This window comes from Passer montanus, unplaced genomic scaffold (genome assembly GCF_014805655.1).
Source record: "Passer montanus isolate IOZ18808 unplaced genomic scaffold, ASM1480565v1 scaffold128, whole genome shotgun sequence".
In the NCBI taxonomy this organism is placed as follows: Eukaryota; Metazoa; Chordata; class Aves; order Passeriformes; family Passeridae; genus Passer; species Passer montanus.
Genome location: NW_024359610.1, coordinates 495,282 through 508,415, shown reverse-complemented (window position 1 = coordinate 508,415; position 13,134 = coordinate 495,282). Strand labels below are relative to the sequence as shown.

Below are 13,134 nucleotides of genomic sequence, written 5' to 3'. Positions count from 1 at the left end.
CGCCCCGCCAGCCCCCGGGCCCCGGCGGCGGGACGGGCACGGCGCTGCCCGGGGCCCGGGACAGCGAGCAGCGTCCCCCCGGCACCGCGGGACACACCGGCCCCGCAGCCCGGGACAGCCAGCAGCGTACCCCCGGCACCGCGGGACACACCGGCCCCGCAGCCCGGGACAGCCAGCAGCGTACCCCCGGCACCGCGGGACACACCGGCCCCGCAGCCCGGGACAGCCAGCAGCGTACCCCCGGCACGGCGGGACACACCGGCCCCGCAGCCCAGCCTGCAGCAGAGGAGACAAACACGGGACGCGGAGAAACTCCCTCCGAAACTCGCTTCATCCCCATTAGCACCGGGGGGATGAGCCCCGCCAGCCCCGCAGCCCCGCGCCGCGGGCCCCAGGCTGCGGGGAACGCCGCAGGGAGACGGGGACAGCACAGAGAACTTGCTGACAAGAGCAGCGGTGGTGCCCACGCTGCCACTGCTGGGGCCACCGCCGTGGGTGGCAGGAACCGGACGCTGGGCACGACACCAGGAGCAGCTAGGACGACACTAGGAGCCGCTCCTACAGTGGCTGGCACTGGCCAGGATGGGCAGGAGCGAGGGGGAGCAGCTCCTGGAGCAGCTGGCACTGGCCAGGATGGGCCAGAGCAGAAGGAAACAGCTCCTGGAACAGCTGCCACTGGCCAGGATGGGCAGGAACAGAGGAAAACAGCTCCTGGAGCAGCTGGGACTGGCCAGGATGGAGAGAAGAAGAGGGAAACAGCTCCTGGAGCCACTGGGACTGGCCGGGATGGGCAGGAGCAAGCAGGGGGCAGCCCAGGGATACAGAGGGGAGCAGCTCCTACAGTGGCTGGCACTGGCCAGGATGGGCAGGAACAAGCAGGGGGCAGCCCAGGGACGCACAGAGTCCTGTCCATGGATGCAACACTCACCCCGAGAGACCCCCGAGCTCCCGGCCAGTTTGGACACCCTGTTGCTGTCCCTGATGATAAACAAGAAGAAGCAAAAGGCAGATGGAAAGAAGGAAACTTTAATGTCTACCTCAGCGATCTGATCCCCGTGGATCGAGCCATCCCAGACACCAGGCCGGCCGGGTAAGATCTGCTCCCCCTGCACAAACCCCCGTGCTGAGCCCTGGCAGTGGCTCCGTGGCTCTGGGGAGGGCTGCTGGGGGCACACCAGGCCCTCCACTTCAGCCGTGCTACCTGTCAGATGGCTTGTGCCTGTCCAGCTCAGAGCAGCCCGTTGTTAAACATGAAACTGCGTGAAGTTTGCAGGTCATAACCCACTGAGCCCAGCTGCCCAAGGGGCCAGGACAGCCAGCACAGGTCATGGGGTTTGGGCCTCTCTGTGCATTGGGACGCTGTACCTGGTGTGTGAGGTGCAGCTCGGATCACCTGGAGGGTCAGGTGCAACTCTGATCACCTGCTGTGTGAGGTGTAACTCTGATTACTTTGTGGCACAGGTGTAGCTCTGACATCCTGGTGTGTCAGGTGCAGCTCTGATCACCTGGAGGGTCAGGTGCAGCTCTGATATCCTGGTGTGTCAGGTGCAGCTCTGAGCAGTCACATTTATTGGGTTGGTTCCCGTGGGTGTGTGAGGGCAGCAGGAGCCCCCCTGCCCAGAGGGGCTCTCACACCTCAGGCTGCCGTGGCCCTTCCCTGGAGGAAGAGACAGCAGCCCTCCTGGCCAGGGAGCTGCTGTGGCTCCACAGAGCCTGCGGGGGACAGCTGAGTGCTGGCACCGTGCAGCAGGCACAGCCTGCAGAGGCGGCCTGGGGACTGCCCTGTGGGCACGGGCAGGGAGGGATGTGGAGCCTGGCTTTGGAGAAGTGTCACCCTGAGGTGTGTGACTGGCCCTGCACGTCTCGGCCCTGCAGACACTGCCCGTGCTGGTGGTGCTGGCTGAGACCTGCACGGCAGGAACGGAGCAGGGAAAGGGGACACAGCTGGGGCTGCTCCCTGATGCCACCTGCAGAAGCCACCAGGGCACAGGGCCTGAGCCAGGTGGCACAAGGCCAGCCCCGGGTGCAGAGCAGGAAGCGCCTCCGGCAGTGACGCACCTGCCCAGAGGAGACGCTTTGCTGTCACGGGGAACACCTTGGCCAAACATCCCCGGGGCTGTCAGCTCTGCCAAGGGCACCGAGCTGCCCTGGCTCCCTGGTTCTGCCAGGAGCCTGTGCAGGCTCTGTCCCAGCCCGCTGGCACAGCCAGGTTGTAAGGGCCGGCTCAGGGCAGGGGCTGGTGGCAGCTCTTGGCAGCCAACAATCATGCTTTGGTGTATTCCAGTCTGTCCCAGTTCAGGCTGCAGTTGCTGCTGTGGTTCTGCCCCGAGTGCTGCACTAGGCTCTGAGATCTGCCAGCCCGTGCCTCTCTGTGCTCAGTGCTTGCTGCTCCTGGAGCTCTGCTGGCAGTGCCGTGCTCACGGGTGCTGTGTCCCTGCTGTGGGGGACAGGGCCCGAGGAGGAGCGTGGTGGGCAGCAGCCTGTGGGGAGCACTCCCTGCACAGCCTGGATCAGGAGTCCTGGGGCTGAGGGAAAAAGGGAAGAGAAGGCTCCAGGGAGACCTTAGAGCCCCTTCCAGTGCACGAGGGCTCCAAGAGAGATGAAGAGGGACTGTGGGTCAGGGTCTGGAGTGCCAGGACAAGGAGCAGTGGTCTCCCACTGCCAGGGGCAGGGATGGATGGGATATTGAGAGGGAATTCTTCCCTGTCAGGGTAGGGAGGCCCTGGCACAGGGTGCCCTGGGAAGCTGTGACTGCCCTGTCCCTGGAAGTTTGAGGCCAGGCTGAATGGGGTTCTGAGCAACCTGGTTTAGTGGAAGGTGTCCCTCCATGGGAGCCTTTGGAAGGAGATGGGCCTTGAGTTCCCTTCCAGCCCAAACTATTCCAGGATTCTGTGGTGGAGGACAATGGGGGCATGAAGTAGGACTGCTCACCAGCTGCCCAGCAAGGCGAGGCAGGACTGGATCCAAAATGGGCTTTTTGGTGTTTTCTGCCCACTGACCTCCCTGAGACAGACGCATCTCAAGGGTTGTGACACAGAGTAATTCTAGGGTGGATTTCACTTAGCCAGAAAAGCCCTGAAACACCTCTAAATTTCCTTCCAAAGAGGTTCCTGTCAGAGCCAATGAGTCCATCCTGACCCTGGGGCTGTGTGTGGGGTCCCCCTCCTCTCCCACCACCACAGGGCTTTCCCTCCCTATGTTGGGCACTTTCCCGTTCCCTGCACATTTCCCGGGAGCACCAGCCCTGCAGATTTCCAGGGGCGTGCTGGCCGCCACCCGTGAGCCCGTGTTGCGTTGCAGGTGCTCCGAGCAGCGGGTGCAGGACGACCTGCCGAGCACCAGCATCATCATGTGCTTTGTGGACGAGGTGTGGTCGGCCCTGCTGCGCTCCGTGCACAGCGTGCTCGGCCGCTCGCCCCCGCACCTCGTCGAGGAGATCATCCTGGTGGACGACTGCAGCACCAAGGGTACGTGAGCCTTTGTGCCTTTGTGGAGCCAATATGACTTGAGGGCAAAGCGCCATTTGTCCTCTGTAATTCAATTCCAAGTAGGAGAGAATCACATTTTCTGCTCTGCTGTATTGAAGTGCATGCCTGGCCTGCACTGGGGCTGAGCGTGATCAGAGGACAGGGGCGTGCTGGGGCTGGCTGTGGGGGATGAAGGCAGAGGCTGCCGGAGCTCCAGGAGCACCAGGGAGCTGCATCCTGCCCATTCATCTTTGGGGGGTCCTGGCTCAAGGGCTTGTGCGGTCAGGAGATGCTCCCAGCCCTCAGTGTGCAGCTCCCGGCAGGTGTCCTGTGCTCCCAGTGCTGGGGACACGCTGCGGGGTGGCTCAGAGGGCAGGGAGCTGCAGGGGAGCAGTGCTGAGCAGGGATCTGCGCTGCACGGGGCCTTCCATCGCCATTTCAGTTGGACCCAGCCCCTGCAGTGCGATGCCTCCACTCTGCTGGGTCCAGCCCTCCAAAATCACAGAGTGGTGCAATTTCCCCACTGCTGGTTCTCAGGCAAGCGCTGCCTCAGGTGGGCTCAGAGCTCCCACGAGGAGCCGTGCCCACACACCTGAGCGCCTGGTGTGCCCAGGGGCGCTTCCAGGGACAGCCTGCTGTGGCTCGTCACCGTGCCAGAGGGCGGCCGGGCTGAGGTGCTCGCTGTGCCCTGCAGAGTACCTGAAGGAGCAGCTGGACGCGTACATGTCGCGCTTCCCCAAGGTGAAGATCCTGCGCCTCCGGGAGAGGCACGGGCTGATCCGGGCCAGGCTGGCGGGAGCTGAGGTCGCCAGAGGTAGGACAGGAGCCGAGCTCAGCCCTGTGGGGACCCCAGAGGTGCTGGGCACCCCTCCCAGTCCCTCCCAGTGCACCGAGGGTGTCCTTTTGCCACGATCTCCAGCCCCTGCCCACCGCCTGCCCCTGCCAGGCTGCGTCAGCACCAAAATGGCCATTTCTGTCAGGAACCACCCTGCCAAGCAAGGAAAAAACGCTCCTGGCTGTGGCTGGGCAGGTGTGGGGAGCCAAGGAGGGCCGAGGCGCAGTCAGCAGCACCCCGAGCCCACAGGGCTGCTGAGCAGGGCAGGGCTGGAATGCCCGAGGCTGACCCTGCCCACGCGTGCTGCAGGTGCTGTGCTGACGTTCCTGGACTCGCACGTGGAGTGCAACGTGGGCTGGCTGGAGCCGCTGCTGCAGCGCGTGCGCCTGCGCCGCACCAAGGTGGCCTGCCCCGTCATCGAGGTCATCAGCGACAAGGACATGAGGTGAGGCCGCTCGTCCCCGTCCAGCTGTGTCCTGAGCACGCCTGGCACTGCCAGGGTCTGCTGCAGGCCGGGATCCGTGAGTGCAGACCCCCACCCTCTGCAGAGCTTCCCACGGGGCAGAGCACTGCTGTGGAATTAACGGCGGCTCTGGATGTGGCCCGTGTGTATCACACACCTTTTTTGCCTTTTCACAACTTTTAGTACATGAGGAGGATTCCTGATGAAATTTGTTAAAGTCCTGGTTTAATTACCCGCAGATATTCATCTTCTCTCATTAGGGGTGACATTTCAATCAGGAATGTGGCTCAGAATTAGTCAGCCCGATCTTTCCTCTGTTTAGTTACATGACCGTGGACAACTTCCAGCGTGGGATTTTTACTTGGCCAATGAATTTTGGATGGAGGCAGATTCCACAAGAGGTCATTGAGAAAAATAAGATGAACGAAACTGATATAATAAGGTAAAAAAAAGAAGAAATGCGAGAGCTTTGCAAACCAGCCTGTTCCTTTGGTAATAATTTAGGAGCAGAGGACACATGTTTGGGGACAAATGTTGTTGTTTTGTGGCCCGAGAGCTTTGCAAACCAGCCTGTTCCTTTGGTAATAATTTAGGAGCAGAGGCTCCTTTGAGGACAAGTGTTGTTATTTTTTTGGCAGAGTATTGTCCCTGTGCTTTCCAGGACAGGTGAGGCACAGGCAATCCCCCCATCAGGCATGGGCAAAGTCCAAGAAGCCTTTTTCTCCATGCATTTCCCTGCTGGTGTGTCAGCCAGGAGAACACTTCACTGCCTTTCTTGGCAGTGCCTTTCTTTCTTCAGTGCCTTTCTTTCACTGCCTTTCCCCTCCCTGCCCCGTTACGGCTTTCAGGCCAGCTAAAGCCACCCAAACACCTCTCTGTCACACCGTGTGGCCTCTGTTCCAGGTGCCCCGTCATGGCAGGCGGCCTGTTCTCCATCGATAAGAAGTATTTTTCTGAGTTGGGAATGTACGACCCAGGACTGGATGTCTGGGGAGGGGAGAATATGGAGATTTCATTCAAGGTGGGTCGCTGTCACACCGCTGTACCCTGCCAGCCTGGGTGAGCGATGGGGCTCCGGCAGGGGCTCCCAGGGACAGCTCCCTGTCCCTGGCACCTGGCCTTCTGCCTCTCTTGGCCTGCACCAAGGCAGCGCCCCCTCAGCTCGTGTCTGTCCTGACCTCTGTTCCTCAGGTCTGGATGTGCGGAGGAGAGATCGAGATAGTTCCGTGCTCCAGAGTCGGGCACATTTTCAGGAACGACAATCCTTACTCCTTCCCCAAAGACCGGGTGAGGACGGTGGAGAGGAACCTGGCGCGGGTGGCAGAGGTGTGGCTGGACGAGTACAAGGAGCTGTTCTACGGCCATGCCCAGCACCTGCTGCGCAGCGCCGTGGATGTCGGCGACCTGAGCCAGCAGACGCGGCTGCGGGAGAAGCTCGGCTGCAAAAGCTTCCGCTGGTACCTGGAGAACGTGTACCCGGACCTGGACGCTCCGCTGGTTAAAGCCAGTGGGCTGGTGGGTCCCCAGGGCTGTTCCTGTCAGGGGCTGGCCGTGCCCGGGCAGTGCCCGCCGCGCGGCTCCCGCGCCTTGGGGTGCTCGATACGGCACGGAGCTCTGCACTCCAGGGGTTTTGTAAAGAAACAGGTCCCAGACAGACGGGAAGCTTCCCTCTGGGGGGCTGGCTGGGTGTTGGGATGGCCGAGCTGGGAGCATGGCTGTGCTGGGACAGGCTGTGCCAAGGGCTGGGTGAGAAACCCTCCGTGCTGGAGGTGCCGCTCGAGGGGGCCCGGGGACCCCGCCCGCCCCTGCCCCGGCAAGGGGGTCACGGTGCGGGGGCTGTAGGGTCAGGACCTGTAGGTGCAGGGTTTATAGGGTCGGGGCCTGTAGGTGCAGGGCGCATGGCTGTGCTGGGACAGGCTGTGCCAAGGGCTGGGTGAGAAACCCTCCGTGCTGGAGGTGCCGCTCGAGGGGGCCGGGGACCCTGCCTGCCCCTGCCCTGGCACAGAGGGTCACGGTGCGGGGGCTGTAGGTGCAGGGTCTGTAGGTGCAGGGTTTATAGGGTCGGCTCTGTAGGTGCAGGGTCTGTAGGAGCAGGCTCTGTAGCACGGCTCCGCCGCCAGCAGAGCGCAGCAGCCGCTCGCGTTCCCGGCGCTGCGGGGCCGGGAGCGGGGCCGGCACCGCTCCGGGCACGGAACCTGCCCCTCGCCGGGGGCAGCGGCAGAGAGCATTTCAAAGGCCTTTTGGATTGAATGCTGCCTGCACAAGCCTCTTGCTTGGCGCCTGGTGAAGAAGCCGGGTCAGGCTCCCCCTCTCCCCCACCGCAGAATTCCAGAATGGTTTAGGTGGAAAGGGACCTTAAGCTCAGCTTATTCCATCCCTGCCGCGGGCTGGGACACCTTTCACTAGACCGGGGTGCTCCAAGCCCCGTCCGGCCTGGCCTGGAACACTCTTTTCTGCCTCCTGCTGCCTGCACAAGCCTCTTGCTTGGCGCCTGGTGAAGAAGCCGGGTCAGGCTCCCCCTCTCCCCCACCACAGAATTCCAGAATGGTTTAGGTGGAAAGGGACCTTAAGCTCAGCTTATTCCATCCCTGCCGCGGGCTGGGACACCTTTCACTAGACCGGGGTGCTCCAAGCCCCGTCCAGCCTGGCCTGGAACACTCTTTTCTGCCTCTCTTCGTTATGTGGGCAGTGTTAATCTGAGAGTCCCGTGAGCCCAGCAGGTTCAGTGTAACATCCTCTCCCCCGTCCTGGGGATTTCTGTCTAAATCTGCCTTTCGTTGCTGTTTCCCAGCTCGTTAACGTGGCCCTGGCGGGGTGCATCGCTGTGGAAGGCACCAGCCTGGCGTTCGAGGAGTGTGACATTAACAAGGCGGTAAGGACAGCCTGCACGGCCCCGGCCGTGCGCTCCCCCGGTGACCTGTCCCCTGCCCGGGGCCAGCGCGGCCCTTCCCGCCCGGGGACACGGCCCGGCCGTGCCTGGGAGCAGCGAGGGGCAGCAGCAGCCTGCAGCCAAGCAGAGGGCCACAACAGCAAATGCAGCTGGTCGGGAAAGTTTGATAAAGCACATGAAAACGAAGATTTAAACAGCAGCCTGCGATGCGTGTGCAGCTGCTGGACATCCAGCTGTACCTCACAGCCCTCCCAGTGCCCAGAGTGCCAGGACACAGGGAATGGCTCCCAGTGCCAGGGGGCAGGGACGGATGGGAGTTTGGGAATTGGGAATTCCTGGCAGGGAGGCTGGGCAGGCCCTGGCACCGGTGCCCAGAGCAGCTGTGGCCAGCTGTGACGGGGCCGTGTCTCTTGCTGCTGTCTCCCCACAGAACCAGAAGTTCAACTACACGTGGCTGAGGCTGATCCAGCACGGGGAGCTGTGCCTGGCCCCGGTGGGTGCCGTGGGAGCCGTGGGGCTGCGCCGCTGCCAGGGCAGGAGCCGCAGCCTGGCCTGGCTCCACAGGGCCCTGGCCAGCGCCCAGCCGGGGCTGGTGAGTGACATCAGGGGGCCAGGGGTGCACAGCCTGCCACAGGGACACCCCACCCTGTGCTGCCCGCTTTGCCAAGGCCACCTGTCCCCTAGAGAGGTGCTGGCCTCTGCCCCTGTGCCAGGGGTTGTGTCCGTCCCAGCGCCGAGCATCCCGGCACGGCTGCCGGGCTGGGGACACTGGGACATGCAGGCACTGCCACAGCCACAGCAACAAAACAGCCCACACAGCCTGGTGTGACACAGAAAGCGTCAATAGCACTTAGGGGGAGATGAGCCAGCATCGATTGGCTCTCGGCTCGCAGGGGTTTTTAAAGACAGCACCGAGGGAAAGGAGAAGAATGGATACTTGCACTAATTGCCTGTGCTGCACAAAGAGTCATGGCTGCGCCTCTGTCAGCCTGGTGCAAGTACTTGTCCAAAATGCTCTGAAATGGCATAGTCTATTGTTGAGGAAAAAAACACTCTTCACTTAAGAAAGAAAAAATGTAGCATTCAATATACAGACAATTTCCTGTTGCCCTTTGGTTTTTTCAGCCCAAAGTGCTGAATGCCAGAATGCCACAGGCTCACATTGGGTGTTTAGGGAAAAATACAGGAAAATTTTTATCCACTTACTGAAAATTGTGAAATTGTCATTTCACTTTGTGAAAAATATGCAGAAATGGCCAGGGAGCTGTTACAGGGCACGGGCAGGTCTTGTCTCCTGTTGCAGCCTGATTTCTCGGCTGAGGGTGAGATGGATTTGATGGTGCTCTTTTACTGGTGCCAGCAACAGGAGTCTGAGGAGAGCTCAGTGGCTGCTGCCTGGAGGAGTTGCAGTGCTCTGCCCTCTCCTGACACCAGGCATTGTGCTGTCCAAGGATGTGAAGTGCAGTTCCTGTGTGCACAAAGGTGCAGCTTCTGCCCAGGCCCCCGGCACACGTCACACCAGGAGCATTTCACCTCGGTGTTACTGAGCTGCTCCTGAGCACCACTGCAGTGCCAGGAGGGGCACAGGAATGCCCCTTGCCTGGGGCAGCACCTGCAGCATCTCCTGGCTGGCCACAGGCCTTGGAGAGGGTAATCCAAGCAGGTGTGGAAAGCAAAAGGGTGGAGGTCACTCAGACTCCTTGTTCTTCCCCTGCCCCAGCACTCGGGCTCCAGGGCTGAGTTACCCAGCATCCTGTCAGTGCCAGGTTCATCAGCACAAGCTAAACACAGGACCAGTCTCCTGCTGCACATTCCCTGTGGAGCAGAGCCCATCCGAGGGACTCCCTCCGCATGGCAACTGCCACACAGACAGTGAGAGCTCATCTCTGTTCCCAGCAGAGGAAAGGCCAGGGCAGGACTGGGCTGCTGGGGTGTGGCTGGACTGCTGTGTGTGATCCTGGCTCAGCAGCAGCTGCAGGCCTGGATCCCGAGCCAAAGTCCCGTAAGTCAGCAGAGATATCTCGGGTGTTAGGGACGAGCCAAAAAAGGGCACACGGTAAGGAGCTGGGCTTTCTCAGAGGGAAAGGAGAGCTGCTGCTGCTGCAGGAGCCCCAGAGCCTGAATGCCCCCTGAGCCCAGCCCTGAGCCCCCTCTCTGTCCTGCAGACCGACCACCTGGTCTGGGAGCAGCGGCAGCTCCCGCAGCCCGCGTGCCTGGAGGTGCATCCCTCGTACAGAGCGCTGCGCGTCAAGGGCTGTGACCCCAGCAGCCCTCACCAGAAGTGGCAGTTCAGCAGGTACCACGCGGACTGAGGGCAGCCCTGCACCAGGGCTGCCACGGCGTCACCGCGGGCTCAGGGGACGGCGGCGGGGCTGACCAAGGGGGAAGTGCATTTCTGTGATGTGGCACCTGCACGTGGAGGGATCCGAACCCCCGGAGCAGCACGTCTGCAGGGCCTGAACAGAGCAGCGTCATTTTCCCTCTCTGCAGGAGACTTTGGGATAAACTCGTTTTCTGTATTATTAAAGGGAAATATTTTTTGAAGTCCCCATCCTACTGTAAGCAGATATCCCTCAGCTGCCCCAAACAGCAGCATAAGCTACAAAAATACTTCCAGGGCCCTGTAAGTCTGTAAGCAGCAAATTGGGCTGCTCATTCCTCCACAGAAACTGGAAGTTTCTCGATCAATGCACCAAAAAAATCCAGCACTGTGTCCTCGGGGATCTGGCTGCAGGATCCCTCCCTGTGGGACGTGCTGTGTGAAGGTGAGGATCAGGGCTCTGAGGAATCACTTGCACACCAATGGAGCCCACATTTCATAGTGGGAGGTGGGAGTGGGTCAGCCCTTCCCTGGGCTGGGGACAGCGGGGACACACGTGCCCTGCTTGGCTTGGTGGGGACAGGAGCTGCTGGAGCAGGGAGCCAGGGGTTTATCCTGCTGCACTCCAGGGCCAGCCTGGAAGCTTCTCTTCCCAGGGCAGCCAGGGTGTCCCACGCCGGGGCTGCCAGAAGCCCAGCCCTGTCCCCCAGCCCCTGTGGCTTTCTGGGGGCTCTCCAGGAGCCCTGCTGCTCCCTCAGCCCAGGCTGCACGGCACAGCCAGGCTCTGCACACCAGGCTCCCTCTGGACTCACTGTCACGGGCACTGTCAGTGTCTGTACTGTACAGTTCTTCATCTCCAAGATCCAGCCCCAGTCAGAGATGGGATGGATTTGATGGGAGGGTAAATTCAGTGTGCCAAGGTTGTAGATGCAGAGTAAACACCAGGCAGGGTTTCCAGCCCTGCTCCCACTGGGAATTCCTGCTGGGGGATGCTGCTCCCGGAACCCTGCGGGGCTGCACTGGGAGGCAGTGCTCTCCTCCTGCCCCACTGCCCTGTGCTGAGCTGAGGGGCTGCTCCAGGCAGCCCTTGGGAGCCTGGGCTCAGCGTGGCACCCCGTGCTCAGGTGGGCACAGCCGAGCCCCAGCCCTGCCCCACAGCCCTCCCTCTCCTCTGGGTGTGCACAGGGCCCTGGCACAACACTGCCTCTGACGTGGTGGATCAGCGCTGACAGCATCTGACAGGCTCAGTCTGCCAAAATATTGACTGGCCCAGCAGATTTTCCCAGTTGACTCCCATTCCAACTGTCTTCCTGATTTTCCCTCCCTCCTTCAGCGCAGCTAGCCCGCAGTCACCATCAGAAAAATGACACAGACGTTGTTTGGGCAGTCAGCTCGTATCAGGAGCATGAATTTCATCAAACTCTGTTTGCTGACATTCAATCACTTGTCACCGAGCAGGCGGCAGGCAGTCATATGTCACGGTCACATCCCATCGCCAGCCCTGTCACTCGCGCGCCGCTGCCCCGCTCCTGTAAATGCTCACTTCCCTGCTGGATCTTTGCTCAGCGGCGGCGGGCTGCCTGGGGGCTGCTGGCAGTGAGCTGGTGCTCAGTTCGGAGCGCATTCCCACGGCACCAGTCAGCCCAGTGTTCCAGAAAGGAGAGCATTTTCCGGCAGCCCGTACCCCGGGCTGCAGCGGGGCCGGGGAGCGAGGCACCGGGGGAAACTGTGTGTGGGGTGGGGACAGCAGGCCCTGCTGCCCCCGGTGGTAAAAAAAAAAATAAATAAAAATAAATGAGAATGGATGGAGCTGCTTCCTGTGAGCACGGTGTGTTAAACCAAACCAGCCTGGTTCCTCTCCGGGGTTACTGCCAGGCTGGGCCCTGAAGCATCGCCCCAGGAGGAGCCTTCAAAGCCCAGTTCCCCTGGGTCTGGCCTGTGGGCTCCTCGCTGGGTGCAGGGAGCCGAGCTGGCGCTGCAGCCTCACCTGCTGCGGGTGTGGTGACGATTGTCACCGACACACCCCACCAGGCTCTGCCCCTTGCTCCCCTGCACCAGCCCGCACCCGCACGGCACACACGGAGAAAAGGCTTTGGGGCTGTGGCTGCATGGCCTGGCCAGCACCTGCCTCAAAGTGCCTCTGCCCCAAGGGACAGTGTCCAGATCCCTGCGTGTCCCCTGCCCTCGGGGATGGGCAGAGCTCCAGCGCCTCTCCCTGCCCTTCCCTGCCTGCTCACACACACCTGCTCACACACACCCACCGCAGGGACAGGCCGGGCGGGCAGGGCTCTCCGGCCCCCCGAGCATCCCAGCGCTTTCATTTTCCCACTTTTTTTACCCAGGAAAGCAGGAGAGGGCGCTGCGGTCCTCGGCTGAGCAAGCGCTGCTTTGCAAGGAAGGCAAAAAACCAGCCCGAGGTTCCAAAAGCCAGCCCGAGATTCCAAAAGCCAGCCCGAGATTCCAAAAGCCAGCCCAAGATTCCAAAAGCCAGCCCAAGGTTCCAAAAGCCAGCCCGAGGTTCCAAAAGCCAGCCCAAGGTTCCAAAAGCCAGCCCGAGATTCCAAAAGCCAGCCCAAGGTTCCAAAAGCCAGCCCGAGGTTCCAAAAGCCAGCCCAAGGTTCCAAAAGCCAGCCCAAGGTTCCAAAAGCCAGCCCAAGGTTCCAAAAGCCAGCCCGAGGCTCCAAAAGCCAGCCCAAGGCTCCAAAAGCCAGCCCGAGATTCCAAAAGCCAGCCCGAGGTTCCAAAAGCCAGCCCAAGGTTCCAAAAGCTGGCCCGAGGCTCCAAAAGCCAGCCCGAGGCTCTAAAAGCCAGCCCGAGATTCCAAAAGCCAGCCTGAGATTCCAAAACCCAGCCCAAGGCTCCAAAAGCCAGCCCGAGATTCCAAAAGCCAGCCCGAGATTCCAAAAGCCAGCCCCAGGTTCCAAAAGCCAGCCCGAGTCTCTACAAGCCTCCAGGAGCCTTTCCACCGAAAGCTCTGGGAGCGGGCACAGGCGCTGACGGAATGGGAGCGGTGTGGGTTGGCAGGGACCCCAAAGCCCACCTCGTTCCACCCTGCCAGGGGGACACCTCCCCTGCCCAGCAGCCCTGGCTGCAGCAGCACAGTCTCCAAGGGCCGTGCCACCCCAGAGCAGCTGCCAGCGGGAACAGACCCCCTGTATA

The 13,134-nt window shown here is 61.5% G+C and overlaps 1 protein-coding gene across 3 annotated transcripts; it reads left to right on the top strand.

The window, feature by feature from the left end:
* Positions 1 to 834: 834 nt before the first annotated feature.
* GALNT5 (polypeptide N-acetylgalactosaminyltransferase 5) lies at positions 835 to 11,983 on the top strand. Of its 3 annotated transcripts, XM_039698665.1 has the most exons (10): positions 835 to 1,090; positions 3,301 to 3,467; positions 4,162 to 4,281; positions 4,612 to 4,747; positions 5,088 to 5,207; positions 5,669 to 5,786; positions 5,957 to 6,280; positions 7,557 to 7,637; positions 8,086 to 8,247; positions 9,821 to 11,983. In XM_039698665.1, exons 1-10 carry the CDS (start codon positions 912 to 914, stop codon positions 9,965 to 9,967), a joined length of 1,554 nt encoding a protein of 517 aa, XP_039554599.1. In that variant the 5' UTR covers positions 835 to 911; the 3' UTR covers positions 9,968 to 11,983. The 3 variants fall into 3 exon arrangements, with proteins under 3 accessions (XP_039554599.1, XP_039554600.1, XP_039554602.1); XM_039698666.1 differs by lacking the exon at positions 4,162 to 4,281; XM_039698668.1 differs by lacking the exon at positions 5,088 to 5,207.
* The last annotated feature ends 1,151 nt before the right edge of the window (positions 11,984 to 13,134 follow it).